This window comes from Emys orbicularis, chromosome 18, assembly GCF_028017835.1.
Source record: "Emys orbicularis isolate rEmyOrb1 chromosome 18, rEmyOrb1.hap1, whole genome shotgun sequence".
In the NCBI taxonomy this organism is placed as follows: Eukaryota; Metazoa; Chordata; order Testudines; family Emydidae; genus Emys; species Emys orbicularis.
This window is the reverse complement of record NC_088700.1, coordinates 19,057,360-19,084,721: the sequence shown is the minus strand read 5'-3', so window position 1 is coordinate 19,084,721 and position 27,362 is coordinate 19,057,360. Positions and strand designations below refer to the sequence as shown.

General features: G+C 43.6%; 1 protein-coding gene across 1 annotated transcript in view; it reads left to right on the top strand.

Annotated features, from left to right (window-relative positions):
* The window catches only part of CACNA1B (calcium voltage-gated channel subunit alpha1 B), a 502,784-nt gene that overhangs the window by 441,784 nt on the left and 33,638 nt on the right, over positions 1–27,362 (top strand). The window contains exons 39-41 of the mRNA XM_065418603.1: positions 151–301; positions 9,831–9,958; positions 19,694–19,790. Coding sequence (XP_065274675.1) covers positions 151–301; positions 9,831–9,958; positions 19,694–19,790 — 376 coding nt within the window. The remainder of the gene's footprint in view (positions 1–150; positions 302–9,830; positions 9,959–19,693; positions 19,791–27,362) is intronic.

Genomic DNA, 27,362 nt, shown 5'->3' with positions numbered 1-27,362 from the left:
GTTAGAGGGTGTCTTTTTGGTTAATTTGATCTCCTGTAACAGGACCAGGTGTGCTGGGCAGAGCTCTGATTAGCTCTAATGGTGTACATTTCTGCAGTCAAAAGAACTCACGCTTTTGCCTTTCATTGAAACTTTGTCCCCCATCTGTAGGAGTGCCACCGGGGAAGCTTGGCACGAGATCATGCTGTCCTGCCTCAGTAACAGAGCCTGCGACAAACTCTCCGGCCTCACCAAAAACGAATGTGGCAGTGACTTTGCCTATTTTTACTTCGTCTCTTTCATCTTCCTTTGTTCCTTTCTGGTAAGTCAGTCCCAGTTTCTGCTTCCTTTCTGTCTTATCAAACTGCAGGCATCACATCAGCCCTCACTAACTCCTCCAGCTCCCTTCGCACTTAGCACGAAGTAGGTCCCTCTTCTCCTTCCCACCTCCTTGTTTTCTGCTGCTCCCTAATGATGATTTAGACAACATTACAAGACAGTTCCATTAAAAAGCATTTATTATCATGGTGATAAAAACCCTTTAATCTCCAAAGAGATAATTTAGTAATTAGTTTAATGCACCAGTTTTTATCTTTCTCCCCAGGAGGGGGAGGGGGTCTAATTTATGGAATTAAACATTAATCTGTTTTGTCTCAATTTTTATATGGGCTTTTGAAGAATGGGATTCGGAATGGGGAGGGGTTGGGGAGGTAGGGACACCATCGGCTCTATGTTGCTTTCAGAAAGCAGCAGGAAAGCACCAAGTTTGTATTTTATTTGTTGTGGGAAAAACCTGATAATTTTCCACTGATGGTGTTTGGGAAATTTTCAGTCATGAAGGTGAAAGAAGCACACCACGCTGCTGTAGCTGATTCTCCCATTGTTCATCAGGCAGGACTGGAACTAGTCTTTTAACATAAACTATGTTTTGCAAATCCCTTGCAAACACATGAAAGGCTATCCATTCCTGGAGGCTGATTCCGCCTTCAGCGATGCTGGGTTTTATGCTGACATAACTCCATCAGTGTACGAGAATGGAGAATCAGGCACACAGGGAACAAACTCAGAGACTGAAGAGTTGAAATCACAGCTCTGAAACTTACCAGAAGGCAAATAGGATTTATCTGTTCTAGCCTACATATGATCCCTCACTGCTTTCCACTGTACAGACAAGAGATTGCCTTAAAATTTAAGAGCTGTTTATGGCTAGGTCTACACTACGGGGGAGGTCGACCTAAGATACGCAACTTCAGCTACGCTATTCGCGTAGCTGAAGTTGTGTATTTTAGGTCGACTTACCTGGCTGTGAGGACGGCGGCGAGTCGACCGCTGCTGCTCCCCCGTCGACTCCGCTTCTGCCTCTCGCTGCGGTGGAGTTCCGGAGTCGACGGCAGAGCGATCGGGGATCGATTTTATCGCGTCTACACTAAATCGATCCCCGATAGATCGATCGCTACCCGCCGATCTGGCGGGTAGTGAAGACGTGCCCTATGAATCGGAACTTCACAAATGCAGCCAATCCCTATTACCCACAAAAGACTCCGTCCAGGAAAACTAGCTTCATATGGCATTTATATATTGCAGGGAGACATGCCACCTCCTAGGTCACCATGAGGTCCTTTGGCCAACTGGAGCCCTCTCCTTGGCATCTGACATCTCACTCCTCCCTGTGTGGATTAAAATTTGTAGCACCTTGGAAGCTGATAAAAAGTTACTGCTCCATTTACTGATTCCTTTAGCACTCCACCACTTTAAAGCTTTCCTTGTACAAATCCCTAACCTAACATCAGAAATTCTCTATTTTAAAGTCCATTAACATTCCTCAGGTTCTCCCCGCCCCCTCCTCCCCCGTGGAAAAACCTCACCGAATCACGCCAACTTTCACACTCAAAATGGAGTAGCGGAATGGGAGGCTGGCGTACATCTGTGACCTATACAGCCCTGAATGATCTTACGCCTTGAGTCAGTGCTCCCAAAAGCTCTGGGCTGACACCCTTCACTCATTGGCAGGCCATGGGGAGGCCCCAGGCTGAAGAGTTAAGGAAAGGAGGCGGGGCTTCCAAAATAGAGCGTGAAAAGTAAGCCAGCTGCAATATTTGAGACACACTCATTACTCATTTTTAAAAATGTACTTGGCACTTCATTGCAATAAAACATGTGGTTCCCCACAAACGATTAAACCATTATAGAACAGCGGCCTTGCCAGCAGGGTGTGTATTTATGGTTTATTAGATTTTGTTACATCACAGAGTTGGGGGAAATTATGTAATGTATTGGTTTTTAACATTACTTCAGGGGCTTTAAGGATGTCCGGTTTGACATCATTTTCCTTGTTTAATTTGCACTCTTTGATATAAAGTGAAACTAAAAAATAGAGCAACTGTAAAAGTTGCTCTGTAGCAGTTAAATAAACCTGTATTGAACCCAGCCCTGCATTGGGGACTACACAAAACTGCACCACCTTCATGGGAGAACAACCTCCCATAGCTTCCCAGTTCACCTGCTGTGTCCTCACTTAGGGCTGGTCTACACTGAGGGGGGGGGGGGGATCGATCTAAGATACACAACTTCAGCTATGCTATTCACGTAACTAAAGTCGAAGTACCTTAGTTCGACTTACCTGGCCATCCTCACGGCAGCAAGTCGACCACCGCGGCTCCCCCTTTGACTCTGCTTACTCCTCCTGCCGAGGTGGAGTACGGGCGTCGATTCGGGGATCGATTTATCGCGTCTAAATGAGACGCGATAAATCGATCCCCGATAGATCGATTACTACCTGCCGATCCGGTGGGTAGTGTAGACATGGCCCTGGGCAGTGCAACATGCACTCCCCCCTGTGGCCAACCACCTCTTCTGGGCAGTGCAGAAAGAGGAGAGGAGACAGGGTCCTGCCCCTGACTCCTACTCTGAGGCTTGGGGGGGCTGTAACAGGTTGTAAGAGAATCATTTTCTTTGATCCTAAGGGGGGTGAGCAGATACTCCCAACCTGAACCTGATCCAACACTCAGTGGAGTCAGAAGAAAGACTCCAATCGACTTCTTTGGATCAAGCCCCAAACTCGAAAAAGATGCCATGGATGTGAGGACTTTAGGATTGCAATTATTATGTATGGAACAACCTGCTGTGTAGCTAATGTGTATCAGAGAACACATGGTCAGATGTACATACTAGCCAAATGTACTGACTTCAGTTCCACAAAATGAGCCGAGTACCTTCAGCAGGAATTATTTCATTGGCCTCAGCTGCCCTGGAGTAGTCAGTGGCCTTCAGTGTCAGGCAGGCAGGAGGGAAGCTGTATGAAACATCAGGTTTATACCATGTAAACTCTCACCTCCTTCAATAGCCACCTCTTCTTATTGGTGTTTCTGACTGAGGAGGCAGTATTAAGTGTAACTGCACCTAATGCATTTTGGGGGTAGCAGAAGGGATCCTGAAAAAGTATAGTCTAGGAGTAACCTTTTCAAAAGTGCCCAAGTGATTTAGGAGTCTAAGTCCTATGATCAAAAAAGACTTAGGTATTAAAAAACCTAAGTCCCACTGATTTTCATTCAGATTTAGTCTCCTAAGTGTCTCTTACTTTGTAAAATGGGATTTATGCTCGTAAGTGACTAAGGGCTGGTCCACACTAAGCCCCCAGTTCGAACTAAGATACGGAACTTCAGCTACGTGAATAACGTATCTGAAGTCAAAGTATCTTAGCTCGAACTTAAAGGTACTTAACGCGGGTCCACACGCGGCAGGCAGGTTCCCCCGTCGACTCCGCCTACTCCTCTCGCGGAGCAGGATTACCGGCGTCGACGGTGAGCACTTCCGGGATCGATTTATCGCGTCTAGACAAGATGCGATAAATCGATCCCAGAAGATCGATTGCTTGCCGCCGAACCAGCGGGTAAGTATAGACGTACCCTTAAGCACTTTCAACGGTCCATTCCCAGATCCTTAAGAAGATAAGAACGGCCATACTGGGTCAAACCAATAGTCCATCTAGCCCAGTACCGTGTCTCTGACAGTGGCCAGCGTGAGATGCTTCAGAGGGAATGAACAGAACAGGGTAATTTTGAGTGATCCATCCCATTGCCCAGTCCCAGCTTCTGGCAGTTGGAGGTTTAGGGACACCCAGAGCATAGAATTGTGTCCCTGACCATCTTGGCTTATAACCATTGATAGACCTATCCTCCATGAAAGTATCACATTGTTTTTTGAACTCAGTTATACTTTTGGCCTTCACAATAGCCCATGATAATGAGTTCCACAAGTTGCCTGTGCGTTGTGTGAGGAAGTACCTCCTTTTCTTTGGTTTAAACCTGCTGCCTATTAATTTCATTGGGTGATCTCTAATTCTTGTGTTATGTGAATGGGTATATAACACATCCCTCTTCACTTCTCTATACCATCCATGATTTTGAAGACCTCTGTCATATCCCCCGTAAATCATCTCTTTTCTAAACCGAACAGTCCCAGTTAGAGTCCTGCACAGATAGAAAATTTGTATCTGCATCTGATCCACAATCTGCAAAAATGGTCCGCGGATATCCACATCCGCAGATGCAGATATCCGCGGATTTGCAGGGCTCTAGTCCCAGTCGTTTTAATCTGTCCTCGTATGGAAACTGTTCCATACCCCTAATTACTTTCGTTGCCCTTTTCCAATTCCAATATATCTTTTTTGAGCTGGGGCAACCAGAGTGGCATGCAATATTCAAGGTGTGGACATAGTACGGATTTATATAGTGGCATTAAGGATATTTTCTGTTTTATTATCTATCCCTTTCCTAATGGTTCCTAGCATTCTGTTTGCATTTTTGACTGCCACTGCACAGTGAGCAAATGTTTTCAGAGAACTATCCACTATGACTCCAATATCTCTTTCTTGAGTGGTAACAGATAATTTAGACTCCATCATTTTTGTGTATAGTTGGGACTATTTTTTCCAGTGTGCATTACTTTGCATTTATCAGCATTGAATTTCATCTGCCATATTGTTGCCCAGTCACCCAGTTTGATGAGTAACTCTTCACATTCAGCTTTGGACTTAATTATCTTGAGTAATTCTGTGTCATCTGCAAATGTTGCCAACTCACTGTTCATCCCCTTTTCCAGATCATTTATTAACATGTTGAACAGCACAGGTCCCAGTACAAGATCCTTGAGGACCCTACTATTTGCCTCTCTCCACTGTGAAAATTGACCATTTATTCCTACTCTTGGTTTCCTATCTTTTAATTAGTTACTAATCCATAAGAGGACCTTCCCTCTTATCCCATGACTGTACTTTGCTTAAGAACCTTTGTGGTGGGACCTTGTCAAAGGCTTTCTAAAAGTCCAGGTACACTTATCGACTGGATCACCCTTGTCCACATGCTTGTTGACACCCTGAAAGAATTCTAGTAGATTGGAGCATGGGACTGAGAATAAGGATACCTGGATTCTGTTCTCCACTTTACCAGGTAATCAAGTCAATTCACTTTTCTCTGCCTCAGTTTCCTTGCCTATAAAATGGGGTTAGTAATACCATGTAAATTGGAAGAAAGGTCTAAAGAGTGATTAATTGACATTCATATAGTATATTACTGTGGCAGTAAGTTAGGGATTGGGGATGTCTTTATTAGCGGGTCATGCGTAACAGCAGTAGCACATCCTGTACACGATCCCCCAACCAAAGATGCACCCCCTCTTCCTCGTGAGTACGGAAGGATGCAGGGTTCTTTTAAACAGCACAAACTCAAACCCCCGACTTAATTGCCTGGTTTCATTTTAATGACTTGCAGCTGCTGCTGAGCTGGAGACCGCTAAATTCTGTTTAATTTTGTTGATCACAAGCAGAGAGCTGGCAAACTGCTCCGCTGCACTATTTCCTGGTGCGCAGATGTCATGCCACGAAGCAGCACCCACATCAGCGCCGGGAATAGAGAGCAGAAATATAGAAAGCTGCCTTGTGCTTCTCAGGTCTTTATCTGGCACAGGGGCATCACCTCCACCTTTTGGGTGAGAGAAACTAACAAGACCTTACCTGTCTTTTGTGACCTTCCTAGCCTACCTTCTGTGCCCGATTCAACTCCTGCTGAAGTCAGTGTGAGGTTTTCCATTGACTTTAATAGAAGTTGGGTTGGACCCTTATCTCTCAGGAACATTTGCCAACCTGTGTATTAAGATCTTGCCATTGGAGGCAGAGGCCTTTTGCATACTATCCTTCTCATCCCTGGGGTCCCTTTGAGGAGTCTCATCTCTGAGATCCTAACAGAGGACCTCCAGGTTCAAAACCCGTTCATCTGAGCTGTTGTGTCTTGAGTTGCTCTGATCTGAGCAGCACTGGGGAATGTTCTCAGGAGAGGAGCTGCATACGTCCGAATGATGGGTTAGTTGATTGGAGCACTTTCTGCCTGCATTATGAATAAGGAAACAATGTTTCTCCAGAGAGAGAGAGTGAGTCACCTTGTACCAGTTATGCCCGGGATTGTATCATTCAGCATAACTGCCTCAGTAACGGAGAGAAACGTTTCCTGTTACAATAATACACATGTATTGAATTTCACACTGGCGAAAGGTGCTGGATTAGCAGCCCTGAAGAACAAACTCCTCTCTTGATCCACTGCAGCAAGTAGCATGGGAAGCAGTGTCCCAGTGTTCCCCAGCGTGCTTCAGTCCTGCCAGGCAGGGACTGTCTTTAGGCGATGAGAAGGAACTTTACTCTCCATGGCCCATTCAGTCCTTGACTCTTTGTGGAGGGGGTCATCAAGGGAGGGTAAGGTAGTGTGCTCACCACCTGTGGTGTCCCCTTGCGTCAGCGTGCGAAGCTGCGAGGGGACATTGTTCCCAGCACCTCCTACTGGCCATCTGCCTCTGGCAGGGCCTTCTGTGGCTCAGCCCTCTGGCCAAGTCATAAAGTCCAAACAAATCCAGTGTAATAATTCTTTGGCCTCTCTCGGGCCAAACTAGTAGCTACTACTTCTCCAGCAGGATTCCCCCAGGGACGCTGGCACTTTATCTCTGGGGTCGCCTTGCTCCCATGGGAGCCTGACCTGCCTTCTATCCATTTGTCACATTCTGGGGTGCAATCCAGACCAGTGAGGGGTTTTGCCATCACCTGCCATGTACCCCTGGGTGCCTCAGTGCTCTGCTGCATGCAGATGACACCCTGAATGTCTATGCCCTACACATCCCTGGATCAGCAACTCTGACCCCAGCAGCCTGCCTACAACCCCACCCTGGCTTCCCCCAGCATCGGTTACTACTAGCAGGGTGACCCCAACGCACTCCCAGTCCCAAATGTTCCCAAACCCATGTGCTCTGCAATGTCCAGTCCTCTCCTGCAATATTCACAGGAACAATAAGGTCCGTTTGACCCTTTAAAGAGAGAAAACCCAACATCTTATCACTCTAACTGGAGTTAACAACATCTTATCACTCTAACTGGAGTTAACAAGCACTTTAGTTCTAACACAGCACTGCTGGTTTAGATTAAAAGTAAAACAAGTTTATTATTTACAACTTAGAAGATGGGATTTTAAGTGATTTCAAGTATAAGAGAAAAAGTTAGAAATGGTTACAAGAAAACAAAAGTGAAACATGCTTTCTAGTAACTAAAACTCAACCTGGCAACATAAAGTGTGGGTTCACGATGGCTTTTCTCACCCACAGTCTTCCAGCAGGACAGCTGAACACACACACACACACACACACACACACACACACACACACACACACACACACACACACACACACACACACACGTCACGATCTTCTCTGGAAGCTCAAAGTGCTGGTTCCTTTATCATCTTAGGAGAACTTGGGTTCCTTGCCTCTTTCTTTTATAGTCTACTGAACGTCTGAAATGGATTCTTCTGAAGGTCATCCCCCAAAGTACAGTTTATTCAATTTGTAAGGAAGGGATATGAAGTCTGGTGGTGAAGGACCATGCTGTTTGCGAAAATGCAAATTGTTCTGCTTCTTTCAATCTCCTCCCCTTCTTAGCTTTATGGGCCTGTTTACTGCATATGTGTAAATTAAGGGAACCCATGTTCCTTTGTTTAGGACAAACCTGTTTAACCCTTTTACCCAGGCCCGGCTGTCCAGTCTTGAACATGGGCCAGTATTGTCATACAAAGGGAATTCAGAACTTGACCTGTAATGTTGCTACATACATTTCATCCTGACATCATTGACCAGTGAACAATTACTTTGTGAAGTGCTACAACATAAGGTACAAAGATTATTAAAATAGTGCGTGGGTGTGGTTACAGGAGTTCTTAGGGTCACACCGTTGTAGGCCCTAGCTCAGGGCTTTCCCCCACAAGAGTCTACTCTGCTCCCAACAGGTTTCTTCTGCCACATCACGCTCCTTCTTACTCCCTTCCATGGAGCCAGTTTCCACCCGCAGGGCTCTGTGGGACGGAGGCCTAGGCCCATTCTTGTCCCAGAGCCCAATAACAGGAGCTCTGCCACTGCTTCCCTTCTCCAGACCCGGACAGTTCTCTTGGCATTCTCACTGTCAACTCCAAGCCCTCATTCAGGCCCTGCGCCCACAGAGACCTAGTCTACCCCCTGTGGGCTCCTTCCAGCCTACGCCAGTTGCATGGCTTCTCTAGAGAGAGAACCTTTTCTCTCCCCCTTCCTTCTAATCAATGTGCCCTTTATTCTGTTCTAGCAGCCTCTTTCTAGCTAAAGCTGCTCCCTTGCTCATTAGCAGAAGGGGCATCACCCGGAGCACCTGATTGCTGCCAGGTGTAGCCCACAAGGTTTTCATGAGTCAAGTAGGCCCTAATTCTCCTGAAGAGCCATTAGCCCCATGACAGATTAGTGCCCTTTGCGGTGTTGGGCTTTGTGATGCGCATGCCTGGGAAATGGACTTAGACCAGCAGCTCTTTTTATATGGGCTACTGATCATCCTAAAACAACCTTAATGCTGCCAAAAAGAATGGGCCAAATGGAGTTCCTGATCCTGGCTCTGCGGCCAGGAAGAAAAAGCTAAGCCAGCATATTCTAATCTTATTTCTTGACACTCACAGCAGACTTCTAAACCAGGAGTTCTCAAAGGTTCTCTACCCAGGACCTCCCCAAACAATCCGTGGTGATGGTTCCAATCCCACAATCCTTTGCAGTCACATCCTATGTCTCTTTGGCATCCTGGCAAGAAAACATGGCAATTTCGGGATGGGGGGGTGTCTGATGTAGGTGGTTGATGGGGGTGGGTTTGTGGATTCTGGAGAGGAAGGTGGGTGCTATTGGATGGGGACCCACCTTCTCAGTGGAGAGCTGCTGGTACTGGGGAGACTTTGGTGGAGGGTCAGGAGCTGTTGTCTGGGGATGCTGAGGCAGAGATGGATGCTCTAGGGTGGGGTTGTATGGAGTGGAGGGGAACATGCTGCTGGGCATTGGTGGAAGGGTTGCAGATCCTGTTAGTTGCAAGGATGGGCGGGGTGCTTCCTCTTCTCCCTTGCCTCTCCATGTGCCTGCACCCTGCTCTGCTCCTGCAGTGACTGACGCTCCGGGAAAAGGAAAGTGCATTTAGCCTGTGGAGTAGGGTTGGGCAGGTCTCCTGTTAACATGCTATTATTAATGAATGAGGAGCTATGATTACAGGCCCCAAGGGAGGATTTCTCCAGTTATTGCTGGCCTGAAGGGTGACTAGTGGCTGCAGTGCCACGTCAAATGAGGATGAGGGTGCAACAAAGATTAAAAAGTGGGAGACTTCAAGACAAACATAGGGATGTGGAGAAACCACACCTCGCACTAAGCAAATACGTGTATTCTCAACTTGCAGCTTCATTCTTCAGTTACACATCTTACATCGAATCCACAAGGTAAAAGGCAAGTGTGTTTCTTTCCTCCCCCACCCCAACATCCTTATGCAGATGTTGAACCTGTTTGTGGCTGTAATCATGGACAACTTTGAGTACCTGACACGAGACTCTTCCATCCTAGGACCCCATCACCTGGATGAGTTCATTCGGGTCTGGGCTGAATACGACCCAGCTGCCTGGTATGTACACAGCATATATTTATGTAGACAATATATATATAGACATAGTCCATATACTGTTTTTAATGTGACTACAAGTCCACAAGGAAAACAAAATCCAGAGCTGAAAAGAGGTGGGGAGGTGAACATTGCAACCCAGATTCACTCTGCACTTGAGATTAACAAATCTGATGTAATTACAGGGGAATTTCCTTTTAGCTGACATGGGAACCAGAAAAGAAAGAAAACTCAAACCCTTAACAGTGCCAGAAAACGAATGGGTCCGTTGCAAACAGAGTGCCTGATCCTAGCTCCATGGTCATGCAGAAAAGGCATTTATTATTTCTGGAAACACAACAGAACACCTTTGGTTTTCATTTCCCAGTGTGAAGGGGAAAGAAAGTAGAATCTCTCGCCATCTTAAGCGTGTTAGTTAACACTTGAAATTAAGTTCTCCCAAACCCAGTCTAGATACACAAAGATTATGCAGCATTTGTTAATAGACAAGGATTGCCTTAATCATTTAAAATAATAAAATACAGCAGCGTGTATTTGTGTTGAGGTCATGGGAAACCAGTGAAGCTTTCTTTTCACGTTTTCAAGGTGCCATTCCTCCCTAAAGAGTGTGGCCCTGATTTGCCACTACTTTGCACATCGAGTCATCACTTTCAGCTGTGCAACTTGAGTGTAAAATGCTAACAAATCATAATCCTCCACTCACGCCCGGTAGCATTTTACATCCACTCTGAACAGGTGTACGGGACAACACAGGTTGCAAGGCAGTGGGGGAAGGACTGAATATTTGTTAATAGAGCATTGGTTTGCTTAACACATACAACTTAAATAGAGAAGAAGCATCAGAAATTGTGTTTTGATCCTGGAAACATCCACTGAATGGCAGCAATTCACAGATGAAATCTTTGATCTTTTTAAGAATACGTTGTTTTTTGGGCAAGAGGTTGAAAGCTGAGACATGTAAAGCAATAAAGAGAAGAAAAACCAATAAACCTAACTTCTCTGAGCCTTTCAATTCCCAGTGAATCTCCAATAAAACATCCTTGGTATACAGGCTTGTTAAGGGAAAGGGTTTTTTTCTCCCAGCCAGAAAGTGAGGTTTTCAATTAAATCTGCCTTGGATTTTTTGTTTTTTAATCCAAATACAGTAGTGGAGGAACCTACACACAACTGGCTGGGTCCCTCGTGGCAAGAAACACTGCAGTAAAAGGAGCAAGAGAGTGTTACCACAGACCAAGAGGTCAGGCTGGAAGAGTTTTAGCATAGAGATGAAGTGGAGGTTGGCTCCCACAAGGTTGCCTTGTTACCAGGTCCGGAGCAAAGTTTGCTTGAAAACATTGCAACAAATGTAGGGGAGAAAAGCATTCGGTTACGTGCCACCTTTATGACAAAGCAGGACATTTAGCCTCTACAGAAGGCTTTAAAAGGTCAAAGAGAGCTCCATAAACCTGAAGGTTTTAGATGCTCTGAGGTGCAGTCAGAACCATTTCCTTGATCTTTCACAGCTTTTGGAAATTGTATATTGGAGACAATTTTTTTTTACAAACTACCACCCAATTCTTATCCCCCATCCTCCGCACTAAGCCACCGGGCAATGTGTTTCCCACAAAATACAGCTCTCTTGTGAAAAGGCTTCAGACTTGTACATCTGCAACACACAAGCTGCTTCCAACCCTTTAATGCTTTTCGTCCTGTTTTTGTTCCCCCGCAAGCAGAGCTGAAGATGTAGGGGAAATGTTTATAGACATGAACTTAAACCCCTAATAAGAATGCACTTAAGCCGGTTTAAATCAAACTTAAACTAATTTGGTTTAATGTAGTAGCTTTAGTACAGTGGGTAAATCTGTTTAAACATAATCTATACCATCTCAAGTGCATCCACATTAGGGATTTGAACCAGTATAACTAGATTTTAGTTAGTGCAAGTTTCTAATACAGACCAGTCCTTATATAATAGCTAATCAGCAATTGGGGGTTATTTTTCATTTGCAAATCCTGTCCACTTTCTTACCACTGATGGGAAACTCCGTGAGGCTGAAAATTTGGGAATGTCCATTCTCCCTTAACAAATAACTTCAACTCCCATGAGCACCAATGAGAGAAATTACCTGTGTACAAGAAAAAACCCCAATGCGCTTTTCCTAAGATTCAGATGCTCAGACCATGGGGGTCATAAGGAGGGTGTTTTCTGCATGATTTCCTCACTCTTCTGATTCTGAAGTGAATGATTAAAATGGTTTTAAATGACACTTATTTTTAAAAAGTAATGAATGCAGACTGTACTATGTCACGCATGAAGATCAGGGAGCTTCAGTCTCTGATTTACTCTAGTTTTCCACTGGTGTGACTCCATTGACTTCGGTGGAGTTACTCCCAAAGTGCAACTGTGTAAATCAAAGGGGAATCAGGACTTTTGATATCTTAGGCCTTGAGCCTTCAAAAACAGGCCTTTGCAGAATTTTACACATGCAAGTAGTTCCATTGAAGTCCCATACATCAACTAAGCATATTCTTAAGTGTTTGCAGGTTTGAGGCCTAAAATATCAGTGATTTACACTTTCTGAGATAAGAACTTTTCTTCATAATGCAGGTGTTTACATGTCATGGGGAATAATAGATAATTATAATAATTTGCATGTAAGGGGATTATACGACAGTGTGATCTAGATTGAGGCAAACTAGATTATTATTCCTACTTTTATCGATGACTTACTTTGTGACCTTTGTCAAGCCACTTAACCTCTGTATGCCTCAGTTTGCCCATCAATAAAATGAACATAATAATGCCTTATCCACCTTTGTAAGCTATTTGAGACTCAAAGATGAAGTGTGAGTGCAAAGTGCAAATATTATTATGTATAGGGTAATAGTTATATATTTATTTTAATATTTTATGTCTTTAAAATATTATCTTCAGTGTCACCATCGTTCTCCTGGTTATTGTGTCTTTAAACTTTCTTGGGGGGAAATAATCAAAATGCTGAGAAAGAGGTAAAAGCAGAGAAAATATTACTATTGTTTTAAAAAAGTATTTTGCTAAATAGAAGGTAAATATGGTAATGCTGATGGATTAAAGGATGGTAGAAACACCATACATCAGAGAGAGAGAGAGAGAGCTATGAACCCTACTAATCTGGTTCTGGGGAAAATCTATCACATGTAAACTGATACTGACAAATGGCAATCTCACATTAATTATCAGCCACTTTTAGTTATTTTTAAAAATAATAGCACTGAACTTCAAGATGACCTGCAAAATAAAATGAAATTGGATGTATGGCTTTTTTTTTTCTTTAAGATGTATAAAGAAGGCCTGAAAGGTGCTGTATTTTTCTTTTGAAGAGTCTTCTGTTTTTCCCCCTTGGAAATATTAGGAACGTCAAGCCTTGTCTTTCCTCTTTTGTCAGAGTCCTTCTTGGCTGACTAGAAGCATGTACTGTAAGGCTAGGTCTACACTACGGGGGGGCGGTCGACCTAAGATACGCAACTTCAGCTACATGAATAGCGTAGCTGAAGTTGCGTATTTTAGGTCGACTTACCTGGCTGTGAGGACGGCGGTGAGTCGACCGCCGCCGTCGACTCCGCTTCCGCCTCTTGCCGCGGTGGATTTCCGGAGTCGACGGCAGAGCCATCGAGGATCGATTTTATCGCGTCTTCAGTAGATGCGATAAGTCGATCCCCAATAGATCAATTGCTACCCGCCGATCCGGCGGGTAGTGAAGACGTGCCCTAAGTGTTTTCAGCTCTTAATTGAAGGAGCAGGGTTGTGGAATCCCTAACAAGAAGAGCTTCTCTCACAAGTGTCTGAGACAAATAGGTGTTAACAATGGCAAACAAAAACCAAAGAGATTTCAATTGCCTGAATAAGAATCAGTTCCACTGTCAATTAATCATGGTTCACTACAGTGGCATTTGTCATGTCAAAAACACACTAGCTCTTCCAGGCATCCACAGAGTCTCCCAGGGTAGATATATTTCGGGGCTTGTCTATGCACAGTTTTTGCACTGACGTAACAATATTGATTTAGAAATTTCAGTAAATTCACCAAAGGAAAATGCCACTATAATATCAATATGCCACAGTTTAATATCAATTTAATTGTATTCATAGTAGTGGGTTACACCAATTGAACTATGTAGTTTTCTAAACCGATACAATTATACCTGTGCAAAAGCTATGAGTAAACCAGCTCGGAATGTCTAATACAAAAAACAAAACCATATGAAAATATTGGGGGGAAAAATCTCTAAGGCCTTTTTTATGTATCGTAAAGAAGCTTAAAAAAAAGTGTGTGGGGGGGAGAGGGGGAGGGAAATACCAGTTTGCTTTTCTTTGCAGCTTCCCTTGAAGTTCGGTGCTGCTATTTATTTAGGTGATTTGGCTAATTATAATTAGAAATAAAAGTAATCCATGACGTTTCTTAATCCAGCTGCTAGATTAACTGAAAACATTTTTTTTAAAATAATAGAATTAACCATAAAAACAACTTTGCGATTTCTGATTTCAGTTATTACTAATGGGATCTGAATTTTCTCAGTCCTAATCAGTCTCATAAGGCTCTTAAGATAGCAAACTACTGAGCTGACTGTTAATCTTCTATGTTCTTATATTTCAGACACATTAAAGAACTATAACATTAGTGACTCCCATAATTAAATGCGGTGGTTAGAAGATCTTTTCTATTGCATTGTAGTTCGGACAGTAATTAAAACATCCATGCTACTTTATGCTGTGGCTTTTGTAGAGCAACTGGAAGTTCTCCCTCTCTAGATCTGAATTAAGGTGTCTACCTCCCAGAAAACCCAATCACTGTCAAATTAACCTTGTTTCTAGAATGTTTTCCTCCTCCACCCTCTGCCATTTGCTATGTTCTGTAGGGGAGTGATCTTTTGGAACAAGGCCTCCCTCCTTGCCTGTGCTGTTATAACTTGTGATGTTTTCTTTCCAGTTGCCGGATTCATTATAAGGATATGTACAATTTGTTACGTGTTATTGCTCCACCCCTTGGCTTAGGAAAGAAGTGCCCTCATAGGGTGGCATACAAGGTTTGGAATTTCAGAGAGTCTGTCCAGCATTTCCTTCTTTGGTTTTCTTTTTTTTTTTTTTTTCCTTTTTATCCAAACTGCAAATGCAAACGATACTGAAAAGAAACTGGAACGTGACTAACCCGTTGCCTGAAAAGGAATGATTGACTGCCCCCTTATCCCTTGATGCATCAATTCCCCATCTACTCCTACATCCCAGCTGGCTGGAGAAAGGCAGCCTTATGAGACAGTGAACTCAAAAGCTTCCATCCCTCATGGTCTAGATGGGAAGGGGTGAGCAAGGGGCAACACTCATATATATATATATATAAGAGAGAGAGAGACAGCATAATAATATTTCTGCAGGATACTGAGGAGGAAATCTAGTAATATGGGGACATTTTATTTTGGATTTTTAGCTGATGTTGCACTTTCAGTTTAGTGACTAACCTCTGATCCCTGCTCTTTCCTGAGTTGAAAGGACATTAGATCAAGGGCCCAGTTAACGATGCAGCAGGGTGGGAATGCTTACATAGGCTTAGGAAAGGATGAGGGACTGAATAGTCTTTCTCTGCCACAGTGTAATAGCAGAGACTGCCGTTAGGAACAACACAGATCTCTTTGAGATCCTCAGATGACAGTGTAATGGACTTGCAAAGTACTGTCGTGCTTGGATGAGATGATGGTGTAGGGGGAGGAGGGTTTTAGCTTAGGTTTATTAAGGACTGAAGAACCTTTTGAGGAAAAGAGGAGCCTCTACAGAAAGGATGAGCTCCACCTAAACCAAAATGGACCCAGACGGCTAGCATTTAATATTCAAAAAGGTTTTAGACTATTTTTTAAACTAAGAGCTGAAGGAAAGCCGACAGATGCAGAGGAGCACATGGTTCCAGTGGAGATCTCCGTTAGGGATGAATTTATTAAAGGGTGAACTCTATGGTCTAGGAAAGGTGATAGGAAAGACGTTGGTAAAGATAAAGGTAGGGCCTACTGAGGAACAGTCAAATGTAAAAGAATGCCATTTAAATATAACATATGGAGGGAAGCAACTGAATATTGATAAAATGTACAAATGCTTACATACAAATGCTAGCAGTCTTGAGTACTAAGATGAGTAAACTGGAGTGCCTGGCATTAAATGAGGATACTGTTATAATAAGTGTTGTGGAAACTTGGTGGAATGAGGACAATCAGTTGGAAATGGTAATACCAGAGTACAATATATATATATAAGAATGACAGAGCAGGTTGCATTGGTGGTGGAGTGGCTCTGTCTGTGAAAGAAACCATAGAGTCAAATAAAGTAAAAATCTTAAATGACTCAAACTGTACCATAGAATCTCTTTGGATAGAAATTCTATGCTTGAACAATAGGAGTAGGACAGTAGGAGTATAATATTGAGCAGCTGACCAGGATGGTGATGGTGATTATGAAATGCTCAGAGAGATTATAGAAGCAACAAAGACAGATAACGCAATAATAATGAGGGATTTCAACTACCCTCATATTGACTGGGTACGTCACCTCAGGAGGATATGCAGAAATAACATTTCTAGACATGTGGAACAGCTTCTCCTGGGGAGAGGCAATTCTTGATTCATAACAGAGGTTCAAACTAAATATGTACCCACCCCCCCAAATAAATAAATAAATATAAAAACAGAGGACCGAAAAGATACCGTCATGGCTAAACAATAGAATAAAAAAGGCAAAATGGTTAAAGGCAAAAAGACATCCTTTAAAAGTTGGAAGTCAGATCCTACTGAGGAAAACAGAAAAGAGCATAAAGTCTGGCATGTCAAGTGTAAAAGTGTAGTCAGGCAGGCCTGAGAAAATATCTGAAGAATAAATAGTTAAAAATACAAAAGATAACAGCAAATGTTTTTTAAGTACATCAGAATCAAGAAGCCTGCAAAACAGTCAGTGGGGCCACTGGATGATCGAGGTGCTAAAGGAGCACTCAAGGAAGACAAGGCGTTGCCGAGAAGCTAAATGAATTCTTTGCCATTGGTCTTCACTGCAGTGGATGTGGAGGAGATTCCCACACCTGAGCTATTCTTTTTAGGTGACAAATCTGAGGAACTGTCCCAGATTAAGGTGTCAGTAGAGGAGATTTCTGAACAAATTGATAAACTAAACAGTAATATGTAACTAGCACCAGATGGGATTCACCCAAGAGTTCTGAAGGAACTCAGATATAAAACTGGAGAACTACTAACTGCGATATGTAACCTATTGTTAAATCAGCCTCTCTACCAGATAACTGGAGGATAGCTAATGTAATGTCAATTTTTTAAAAAGGCTCCAGAGGCGATCCTGGCAATTAAAGGCCAGTAATCTTAACTTCAGTTCCAGGCAAATTGGTTGAAACTGCACTAAAGAACAAAATTATCAGACACATAGATGGAACACAGTATGTTTGGGAAGAGTCAACACGGCTTTTGACTCCTGAGCAACGTAGTTATACCAGTCTAGGTTTGCAGTACAGACCAAGACCATAGGGTAGGAATAAATGGTCATTTTTCACAATGGACAGAGGTATATAGTGGAGCCCTCCAAAGATCTCTACTGGGACCTGTGCTGTTCAACACACGCATAAATGATCTGGAAAAGGGGTGAACAGTGAGATGGCAAAATTTGCAGATGATGCAAAGTCCAAAGCTTAGTGCAAAGAGTTACAAAGGGGTCTCACTAAACTGGGTGACTGGGCAACAAAATGGCAGATGAAATTCAGTGTTGATAAGTGCAAAGTAATGCACATTGGAAAAAAATAATCCCAACTATACACACAAAATGATGGGGTCTAAATTATCTGTTACCACTCAAGAAAGAGATATTGGAGCCACTGTGGATAGTTCTCTAAAATGTACATTCCATGTTCAATTCATATGATCAATGAGGTTTAAAAATCTATCAGAAATATACTTTTTTCAGGTGGGAATAAAAACCCCAGGGCTGTATTTCTACGTTGAGATAATGGCTAGGCATAGACACTTATCCTTTTGCTTTTGTCAGTTGTTTCTCTCTTCCTTTCTTTTCCCCGGGTACGTCCAGACTACCCACCGAATCGGCGGGTAGTAATCGATCTATCGGGGATCGATTTATCGCGTCTCGTTTAGACACGATAAATCGATCCCCAAACGCGCTCCCCGTCGACTCTGGAACTCCACCAGAGCTAGAGGCGGAAGTGGAGTCGACGGGGGAGCCGCGGCCGTCGATCCTGCACCGTGAGGACCCAAGGTAAATCGATCTAAGATACGTCGACTTCAGCTACGTTATTCTCGTAGCTGAAGTTGCGTATCTTAGATCGATTCCCGCCCCCCAGTGTAGACCAGCCCCCCATCTATCAGCCATCTGTGTAGTACCTGGGAGTGTGGTCTAGTGAGCACCCTAGAGCATTTGGACTCAGGGTACTTGGGCTCTATTCCTGAGTCTACACCTGACTTGCTGTATGAGCTATGCCAGTTCATTTAACCTCTTTGTGCCACAGTTTCACCATCTATACAATGGAGATGATACTTTCCCTGCTTCACAGGGGGGTTAATATTAATTAATAATGCTCTTTAATATGCTTTGGTATCCTTGGATGAAAGGCACTGTGGAATTACAAAACATTATTAACACGCAGCCAGCTGGGAAGATAAAACCAGACACTACAGTTGTGTCCAAAGTCAACGGCAGCAACAGTAGGGGTAGCAAGCCAGGAAGGGATGGCTTTTCAGCTCTGCCGCCCCTTCTTCCCAATGGAGGATTTAATTTGTCGTGGACTCTGGCTGTAACAAAACTCATCAACAATGGAGACAGAATTGCAAGGCTTCTGTTGAGCCCCGGTAGTTCCTAGCTTTTTCCACTGCTCCCAAACTCGCAGGCTGGTCAACGTACCCTTTTAATGAAGCCAGTTGGTTAGACAATGGAATGGCCACCTCCTCTCCCCAGTCCCCACTCGCAGATCGAAGGTTGGCTGGGAGCTATGCGGCTGCCCTTGTCAGATCCGAATCTGAGTTGTTGGAGGAGTCTGGTTTCATTGGATAGGGTGCTGCAGAGATTCAGCTCTTTCTGGGAGTCCGAGCAATCGTAGTCTACCCATGTGAGAAAAAACAAAAGCGGATTCTTCTTCTTCTTCTTTCTCTTTTAGCCTTTAACCTAAATTGGAAGCAAAACTTCTTATTCACAAAAGGAAAAGAGAAGCATTGTATATGTCACATCTGTGACTGTCCCATAACTCTGCCTACCAGCTCTCCCTGGCATGGTGAATACAACCATTTTTTGATTTGAAAAACAAGCAAACAAAAAAACAAACCCCCCTCCATCCCCCACAAAATCCCTACCCACCCCAATCCCTTTCCACATCCATTGACGTAGACATCAATCATTCCGTACTGCTGCCGCAGGGATTAGTGTGTCAGCGTTTAACCTGGGATTTCTCTGCGATAAGGAGGAGACACCGGGGGTTCAACCAAAGGGACGGAAGCGGAGAAATCCTACAGTTTACCCTCCTGTTTATTTTGTTTATTTTTCTCTTTCCTGAGAAATCTGATTAACCGGATATCTGTTTTTCTTGTCTGCTTTCTCCCCCGCTCCGCCCCTGCATTTCCCTCTCCCTGGTTTCGTTTCACTCTTTGTGTTGCTCCCCATTTTTATTTTGGTTCCGGTTTGATTTCTGTGTCCTCCTGCTTTTGCCACCCCCCCCCTCTCTCCCCGCCTTCAATTCCAAGCGGGCGCATCAGTTACACTGACATGTATGAGATGCTGAGACACATGTCCCCACCTCTAGGCCTGGGAAAGAAATGCCCTGCTCGAGTTGCCTATAAGGTAGATCATCCTTAAAAACTCCCCAAACCACCAGTGAAAGCTTCTTTTGCCATGGCTGAAATGGGTGCCGTTTTCCTGTGATATTATTGGTGTGATGCTGAGTTCTTTCTGGTGCTTTATCTTCTTTCTACGCAGACTGGATTTTAAACGTGCCGCATTTTTGATAATATTTTTTTCAGTCATTAAAATTGTGACACGTTAGTTTGTCTTTCTAGCTATGTCTCCACCTAGCTATATAAGTGGCGCTCTCTGTATCTCTCTGCTTCCTTTCCAGTCCACTGGCGGGGTGGGAAGTCGAGTTAATGAGCAATTTACGCCATCAATACAACTCCACTTATTTTTGTATATCTCTGTCTACTCTGACTAGCCTTTTAGTTGTGTGTTGTTTTTTTCTTTTAATTAGGTCAAAGTAATTAGGATAGGCAGGGCCGTAGGAGGTAGCAAGTTATTAAATACAGCCAATACCATAAATGCTCCCTAATACACTCGTGGAAACAACTGCACACAAATCAAACCATTTTGGTCCAAAGGAAAAAGAGAAATCACATATAATTTGTCCTAAAACAAAGTTTTAATTAAGCCACAAGACACAGTACATTTATAAAAATACGTTAGTTGCTACATTTCAGACCCTGCTGTGGAGAGTGTGGTAGAAATGCAGAGATAAATTAGATTGAATGTATAAAGCACAATCCAGGATTCCAGCCAATTCCCTCCCATTGGTTTCAGCGAGACTTGCGCTGCCACCACCAAATTCTGCATGAAATTTGCATTTGGAGGGGGCTTCATTGGGAATATTTCTTTAGCTTTGGTTCTCATGCCTTCAAAGGGATTTTCAACAGCATGCAGGACTGGCTCCCATTAAAGACAATGGGAGTTTTACTGTTGACTTTAGTGGAAACAGAATTAGGCCAGCACTGAGCATTTTTGAAAATCCCACTCATCCACCCTGAGCTTTACTTGGTGTGACAGGTTGGAATGAACCCAGACCACATCGTACCTCCAAGTGTCACCTGGTTTCTCTTTTAAACTATGTGACACTGAGTTTCAGGAGCAGTTCCATGTGAGATGGGCCTACGCCAAAACCCCAGGTCCAGTCCCCACCTCCACCCACTTCCGGGAAGACCTGAATTTCACTGTGGCCTTTCGTAGCACATGTAAATATCAACCAAAGTTTCAAATAAATACTTTCCACATGGCTCTTCCCTGTTGTAGTGCATTTCCCCTCTATGGGACAAAGTGAAAAGAAGGTAAGAATAGTTGGCTTGGAGGAGGATTTTGGCTCCAGTATTATACGAATGATCAGTTAGGTACATTTTCTGTGTGCATCTTGATATGCTCCTGGCATAAAATGTGAGTACTCCGAAGGGGCGTATCTATTATGAATATATAATAATGGCCAATATATAGTAAACGTCCTTATAAAAACTTTGCAGACACATTATCAATTTTTAAACTTCCATATTTCAGCCATTTAAAATATCCGTTGGTAATATATATACACACACAGAAAGGACGACATTTGCAAAAGTGGCCACTGGTTTTTTTAAGTGTGTCTATTTTAGAGGCCCAAAGACGCAGTGAGCTTGATTTTTCAGAGCTGCTGGGTTTTGGTTTTTGTTTATTTGGGGTTTTTTGGCCACTTTCTATATATGCTTTTTAGAGCATATGTATGTACGTGCACACACATAGAAGCATAATATTTTCAATTGTATTACTTTTTCCTACCTCTCTACATTAAAAGTAGCCAATAAGTGTGTTTAAAACATACATTTTAACAGGGTTATTGGCTGCTTGTAATCAGGGCCGGTGCTACCATTTAGGCAAACTAGGCGGTTGCCTAGGGCGCCAAGATTTGGGGGCGCCAAAAAGTGGTGCCCCCAATTTTTTTTTTACAGTGTTCCTATGCCCCCTCCCCGAGCGCGCGGTCACCACTCCACTTCTCCCGCCTCCCAGGCTTGCAGCGCCAATTAGCTGTTTGGCGCTGCAAGCCTGGGAGGGAAGGAGAATTAGAGCGGGGGTGGCGTGCTCGGGGAGGAGGCGGAGCAGAGGTGAGCTGGGGTGGGGAGCTGCCGCATGGCTCCCGAGGGGGGAGCTGCCGCAGGGGGGCGCCTCAGGGTAGACGTGGGGGGGAGCTGCTGCGGGGGGGGGGGGCGCTTCAGGGTGGGGGGGGGCGGGGAGCTGCCAAAGGACTGGGGGGGCGCAAGGTGGAAGTTTCGCCTAGGGCGCAAAACTTCCTTGCACCGGCCCTGCTTGTAATTCTGCATTGTTTAGAGGCTGCATTTGTTGTTGTTTAACCTATATATGCAGACTTTTTTCCAGCCTGAGACCTTACATACTTATCTGCTCTCATTCGTCACTAGAAAGTTCTTTTCACATTAGTCTTCCTACATGCAGTTTAATTTATGTCTGTATTTATAAACCTCTCCCATAGCATTTAGGTATCCTTGAGTATTTTTTTAAAATACACCCACTTGATTCTCCTACCCTTAATTTTTACTCATCAAGTAACAGCTCTCCAAAGAGATGGCAGGGAGTGTAACCGAGACTCATAAGTAGAGACGGGTCCGAGCTGTGAAGTTCAGATTCACAGTCAGACTTTCCCTGAGTTGAAGGTGGTCAGATATATTGTTCCACTTTGGCTCACTATAGAATAGGTCCAAGCTCTGGAGTTTGCCCCTGGATCTTGATTTGAATTCCCCCCCACAAAGTACTGGAGGGTTAGATCAGTCATTGCAGGTTGGGCTCATCTCCATTGATAGCGGTAGCAGTGTTACTAGGGGATTTCACTAATTTAATTTGTAAAAATCCATGCTTTCACTAATAATGACATTGGCTTTCATTGCCTCTCTCCTCCATTTTTATTAACTGACGTGTCTAGGAAGAGCATGTGCAAGGAGACATGTTTGTGCTGAAAATCTGCACTCATAGTAACACTGCATGTGAATGGTTGCATTCAGTTGCCCTAGACGCCAGTGGTTGCCAAGTGGTCATTGTCTACCTGGTGTTACCATTGCAGTTCACCACGATCTGTTGGTAACTGATGGGAAAACTCGGTGTGACAGACAGTGGGCCCTGCTTGGGGCACAGTGCAACCATCCATGCTCGGCTACATGCACATGTTTCAGATCACAAACAAATTTGCTTTCTAAGACGATAGAAAATAAGTAACTAACAATTCAAATGACACCCTCTACTTGTGCAACTGTAGCTCAGAGACAGCTAGTGAAAGGAGTCAATGTTTTGTCTTTGCCCTCTCCTGTTCTCTCGCTGTCAGTAAAAGTCATTTGTTTTCTGTTCTGTTGGGCAAAAGGTTTTTTGCCCTTTTTGTCCCTCTTTGTATCATGTGTATTTTCCTGACTCTCTCTTTGATTGCAAAGATCTGAGCAGCCTGTATGGATTTGTCCCTGTCTCTGTCTGTTGACCTTCTCGATATTTCAGTGTTGTTTTTTGTTTGTTTATTTTCTCCAGCCTTTTGGGGCTACTGTTTCTTTCCATCAAATTTCTTTCTTTTTTTAAAATTTGTTTATTTTGTTCCTCCTTTGTGAACTGTTCTCCTTGGTTAGCAAGACCAATCCCTGCAGAGTTGTTATGCACGTGGCTTGCTGCTTGCCTTGATGTTCATGCATGGGAATCTTTTAGTGCCTTGTTCTGACACTCCTCAGGTGACAGGAGAGCTTTATCCCAAGAGACACTGGGCTTTCGAAAGAAGAAGGCCACTTTCCTCGACATTGCTGGGGCTGGGGTAGGGGAAAGTAGCACTTTGGCTTCCCTCCAATTGATTAAACTTCTAGTGGTAGCATAGTTTCAAATCAGAGCCTTCGGTCCATTTAGCAAAGTTTACTGAGACTTCATCGTCGTCCTGTACAGGCCTTGTGAGTTTGCCAGCAACCACGGGGAAGGCTGGTCCAAATTTTTTGGCAAAAGATGCAGATTTGGCGACACCAACACATTTTTGTGAGCTCGTGTCAGTTTCGCCAAACTGGTCTTGTCAAAAACAAAACAAAAGTACAAAATAATCAAAATGTTTTATGCTGACATTTTTGAAACAAAACGTTTTGGTTCAAAGCAACATTTTGTTTGTTTATAAAAAATACAAAAAACCTTTACAGGTGGCCAAAAATGGAACAAAACATTTAGTTTGGGTTGAATGAATTGTTTCATTTTTGACAAAATGGAAACATTTTGTTTCAGGTTGAATTAAATGTTTAGTTCGACCAGAAACCTTTTTTTTTTTTTTTGACTTTTAGATTTGCTGAAAATTAAAAAAAAAAAAAAAATTGGTCAATTTCTTTAAAATTAGCAGCAAACAGGAAAAAACCCATTATTTGCCCGGCTCTAGTTATGGGTCTCCCCTCTTTTTATAACGTACACTGGGAGCATGGAAGCTTCTAAACATTGGTCTTTTTAGCAGGTTTGTAGACAAATAATCCTGGATAACCCTGCCCTTGTGTATGTACGCATACATGCACGCCTGGAAAAATTGCATAGGAAAATGGTCAGTGCATTATCTGAATACATTAAAAGATTTTGTGGCTGCAATGGTTGCATGCATCTTGGTGCTCATGATTCTCTCTCTTGGAAATCTGTCCTTCATTAGTTTTCAAGGCTAGGTCTACACTGCAGCGGGGGTCCGACCTAAGATACGCAACTTCAGCTACGTGAATACCGTAGCTGAAGTTGCGTATTTTAGGTCGGCTTACCTAGCGGTGAGGACGCGGGAAAGTCGACCGCTGCCGCCGCCTCCGCTGCCGCCTCCTGCCGAGGTGGATTTCCGGAGTCGACGGCAGAGCGATCAGGGATCGATTTTACCGCGTCTTCAGTAGACGCGGTAAGTCGATCCCCGATAAACCGATTGCTACCCGCCGGATCGGCGGGTAGTGAAGACAAAGCCCAAGGCAATACAGTGAGCATTCCAACAGCGTGCTTTTCGTCATCTGGCAAAACTGGAGCCCAAGCATTTGCAGTCATTGTACACAGCTATCGACAATGGCATTTTCAGCGTGGGGCTGATTTTATACATCCCAGACTTTCCGGTGTAGCTGCAGTGAAACTGGGGGAAGGAAACCCAACCAGCGCAACGCCCTCTGTGTACTTGGCAATGCGTTGCTATTGAGTTGATGCCAAAGTGAATTAGAATTTGGAGGAGGGGGTTCAGGTTGATTTGAGTCGAGGTGGGACTTTGGAGCAGAAAGTCATTAGGCTTGGAAAGATTTGATTTTTATTGGTCAATGTCAGGAAATGTCGACTTCACTGTATGCACACAAACAGATGGAAAAAATATTTCCATAGGTAATAGTGGGAATGTACAGATAGGCAAAGTAAGAAAAATGATGTTTGAGAACCTATTAGAGTTTGATTTAAGGCTATTTACTTCATATATTTTGACATAGGATGTTTACTGGTTATAAAGCTTTAATTTTTTGATTCCTCAATATTATCCCTCGAAATTATGAAAAAAAAAATCAAATTCTGCCAAGCCTCAATGTAACGTCAACGGTTTTGCTGATACCAGGAATATCCAAACGTTGCCCCGCTGAGCGTCACACTGACAATTTGCCAAGAATACCCGGTCCATCCCCTTACCTTGCCCATCTTGAACCACAGGTGCAGCCCATGTTGACTACAAATTCCAGCATGCAATGCTTCATCTTGTTCTGAGTAACCCTCTGTTGGCCCAAAGATTGAGCCTTGCATACTGAGATGGTAGTGCCCATGGGCTATACTTTAGAATTCCTTAGGCCATATCAAAGCGGCCAGACTGGCTTTGGGGACACCTGGCAAATATTCTCCCTTCCCAAGCTTTGTGTCAAGAATGGGGCCAGCAGAATTTGAATGTCTGGATTATGCTGTGAAAGATTCTAAATGAATCACAGCCTTTAACTGGTCTCTATGCTAACAGGCTGGTCATTCTACCTTCTCCGAGCAGTGTTTGTATGGGGAAATGCAATGACTAGCCAGTCAAAAGACAGGGCATTAAATAAGTCAGAGGATAATAGTTACAATTAGAACAGGGTTAATTATTCATAGCAAATAATTTATTCAACAAATTCAGATTCTTTTTCTGCCAGCAGATTTCCGTCAGCAGTTCTCAATTCTTTTGAATGTATTCACTGTTGGGAATCATTCTTCCCCCCTCCCCCTCCCCCGGTGATTTTTGTCCCATAAATTGCCCATGAATAGAATCATAGAATCATAGAATATCAGGGTTGGAAGGGACCTCAGGAGGTCATCTAGTCCCACCCCCTGCTCAAAGCAGGACCAATTCCCAACTAAATCATCCCAGCCAGAGCTTTGTCAAGCCGGGCCTTAAAAACCTCTAAGGAAGGAGATTCCACCACCTCCCTAGGTAACCCATTCCAGTGCTTCACCACCCTCCTAGTGAAATAGTGTTTCCTAATATCCAACCTAGACCTCCCCCACTGCAACTTGAGACCATTGCTCCTTGTTCTGTCATCTGCCACCACTGAGAACAGCCGAGCTCCATCCTCTTTGGAACCCCCCCTCAGGTAGTTGAAAGCAGCTATCAAATCCCCCTCATTCTTCTCTTCTGGAGACTAAACAATAGTTCAAAGTGAGTTTTCAGTATCCAAAATTTGAGTGGTGTTAGCTAGTTTTAATAGGCTACACAGAGCACATGGTGGTTTTTTCCATTGACATTTGGATGAGTGTAACAGTGAGTCAGATTCCCCATACACATACTCATGTTTACAGTTCACTTCCTTGCAGAGGGTCTATAGGCAGCCTATGTGGTTTTAAATTTCACTTAAGCACTGAGATGTAAGGGATGTATAGGCTGTATAGTAGCCCTCTACACTGAGATGGTTTGCCCCTAACATTCTTTAATATCTGCTTAAAATTCTCTGTCTCCACTGGAATTCCTGTAAGTAAAGATTTTCAGGAGACTGTTTTCTAAAAGTGAACATGAAATTGGCACAGATTCAGGCCAGGTCAGTTCTGTATTTTACTGGAATGAACACCTGTGCACAGTTAGTTAGTTGCCCAGCTTTAGTTACAACCCCTGTTAATAGCTGAGGCACGTCTGACTCTCTCATCTCCTGGAGCAAGAAATGCTGCAGATGTAACCCATGCTCCAGTCTGTAATTGGCTGCTATCTTGTTATCTGGTTGCTCCCTCTTCTGTGATGCAGAGAGTTAATTAGGATGCTCTAGAGAAAATATCACAGCCCCAGCCCCTGAGGCCTTTCACTGCAGAAACATTAACAAGATCTTCTGATACATTGGTTAGGTTCCTCTTGTTAGCCTCTGTTCTGCTCATGTTGAGAAGGGAGAGTGACTCTGAAACTGCCTAATTAAGATCTGGGGATTGAGGAAGTTTCTCTGGCACAGGTTAGGAAATCAGGAACTAGATCTCCATCTCCTGCCTGATACTTCTCTTCAAACTCCATTTGAGGAAATGTGAGAGCAAATGAAGTGAAGGAAGGGGAATGGCAAAAGGAGCAGAGAAATCTGTTTTTGCCAGGCACAGAGATCTAGCGTGGGCTTTTCTCTTCGTCCAAGGTAGTCTTCTTCCCCCATTTAATTAGTGTAGCTAGCCACACTTTTTATTTGT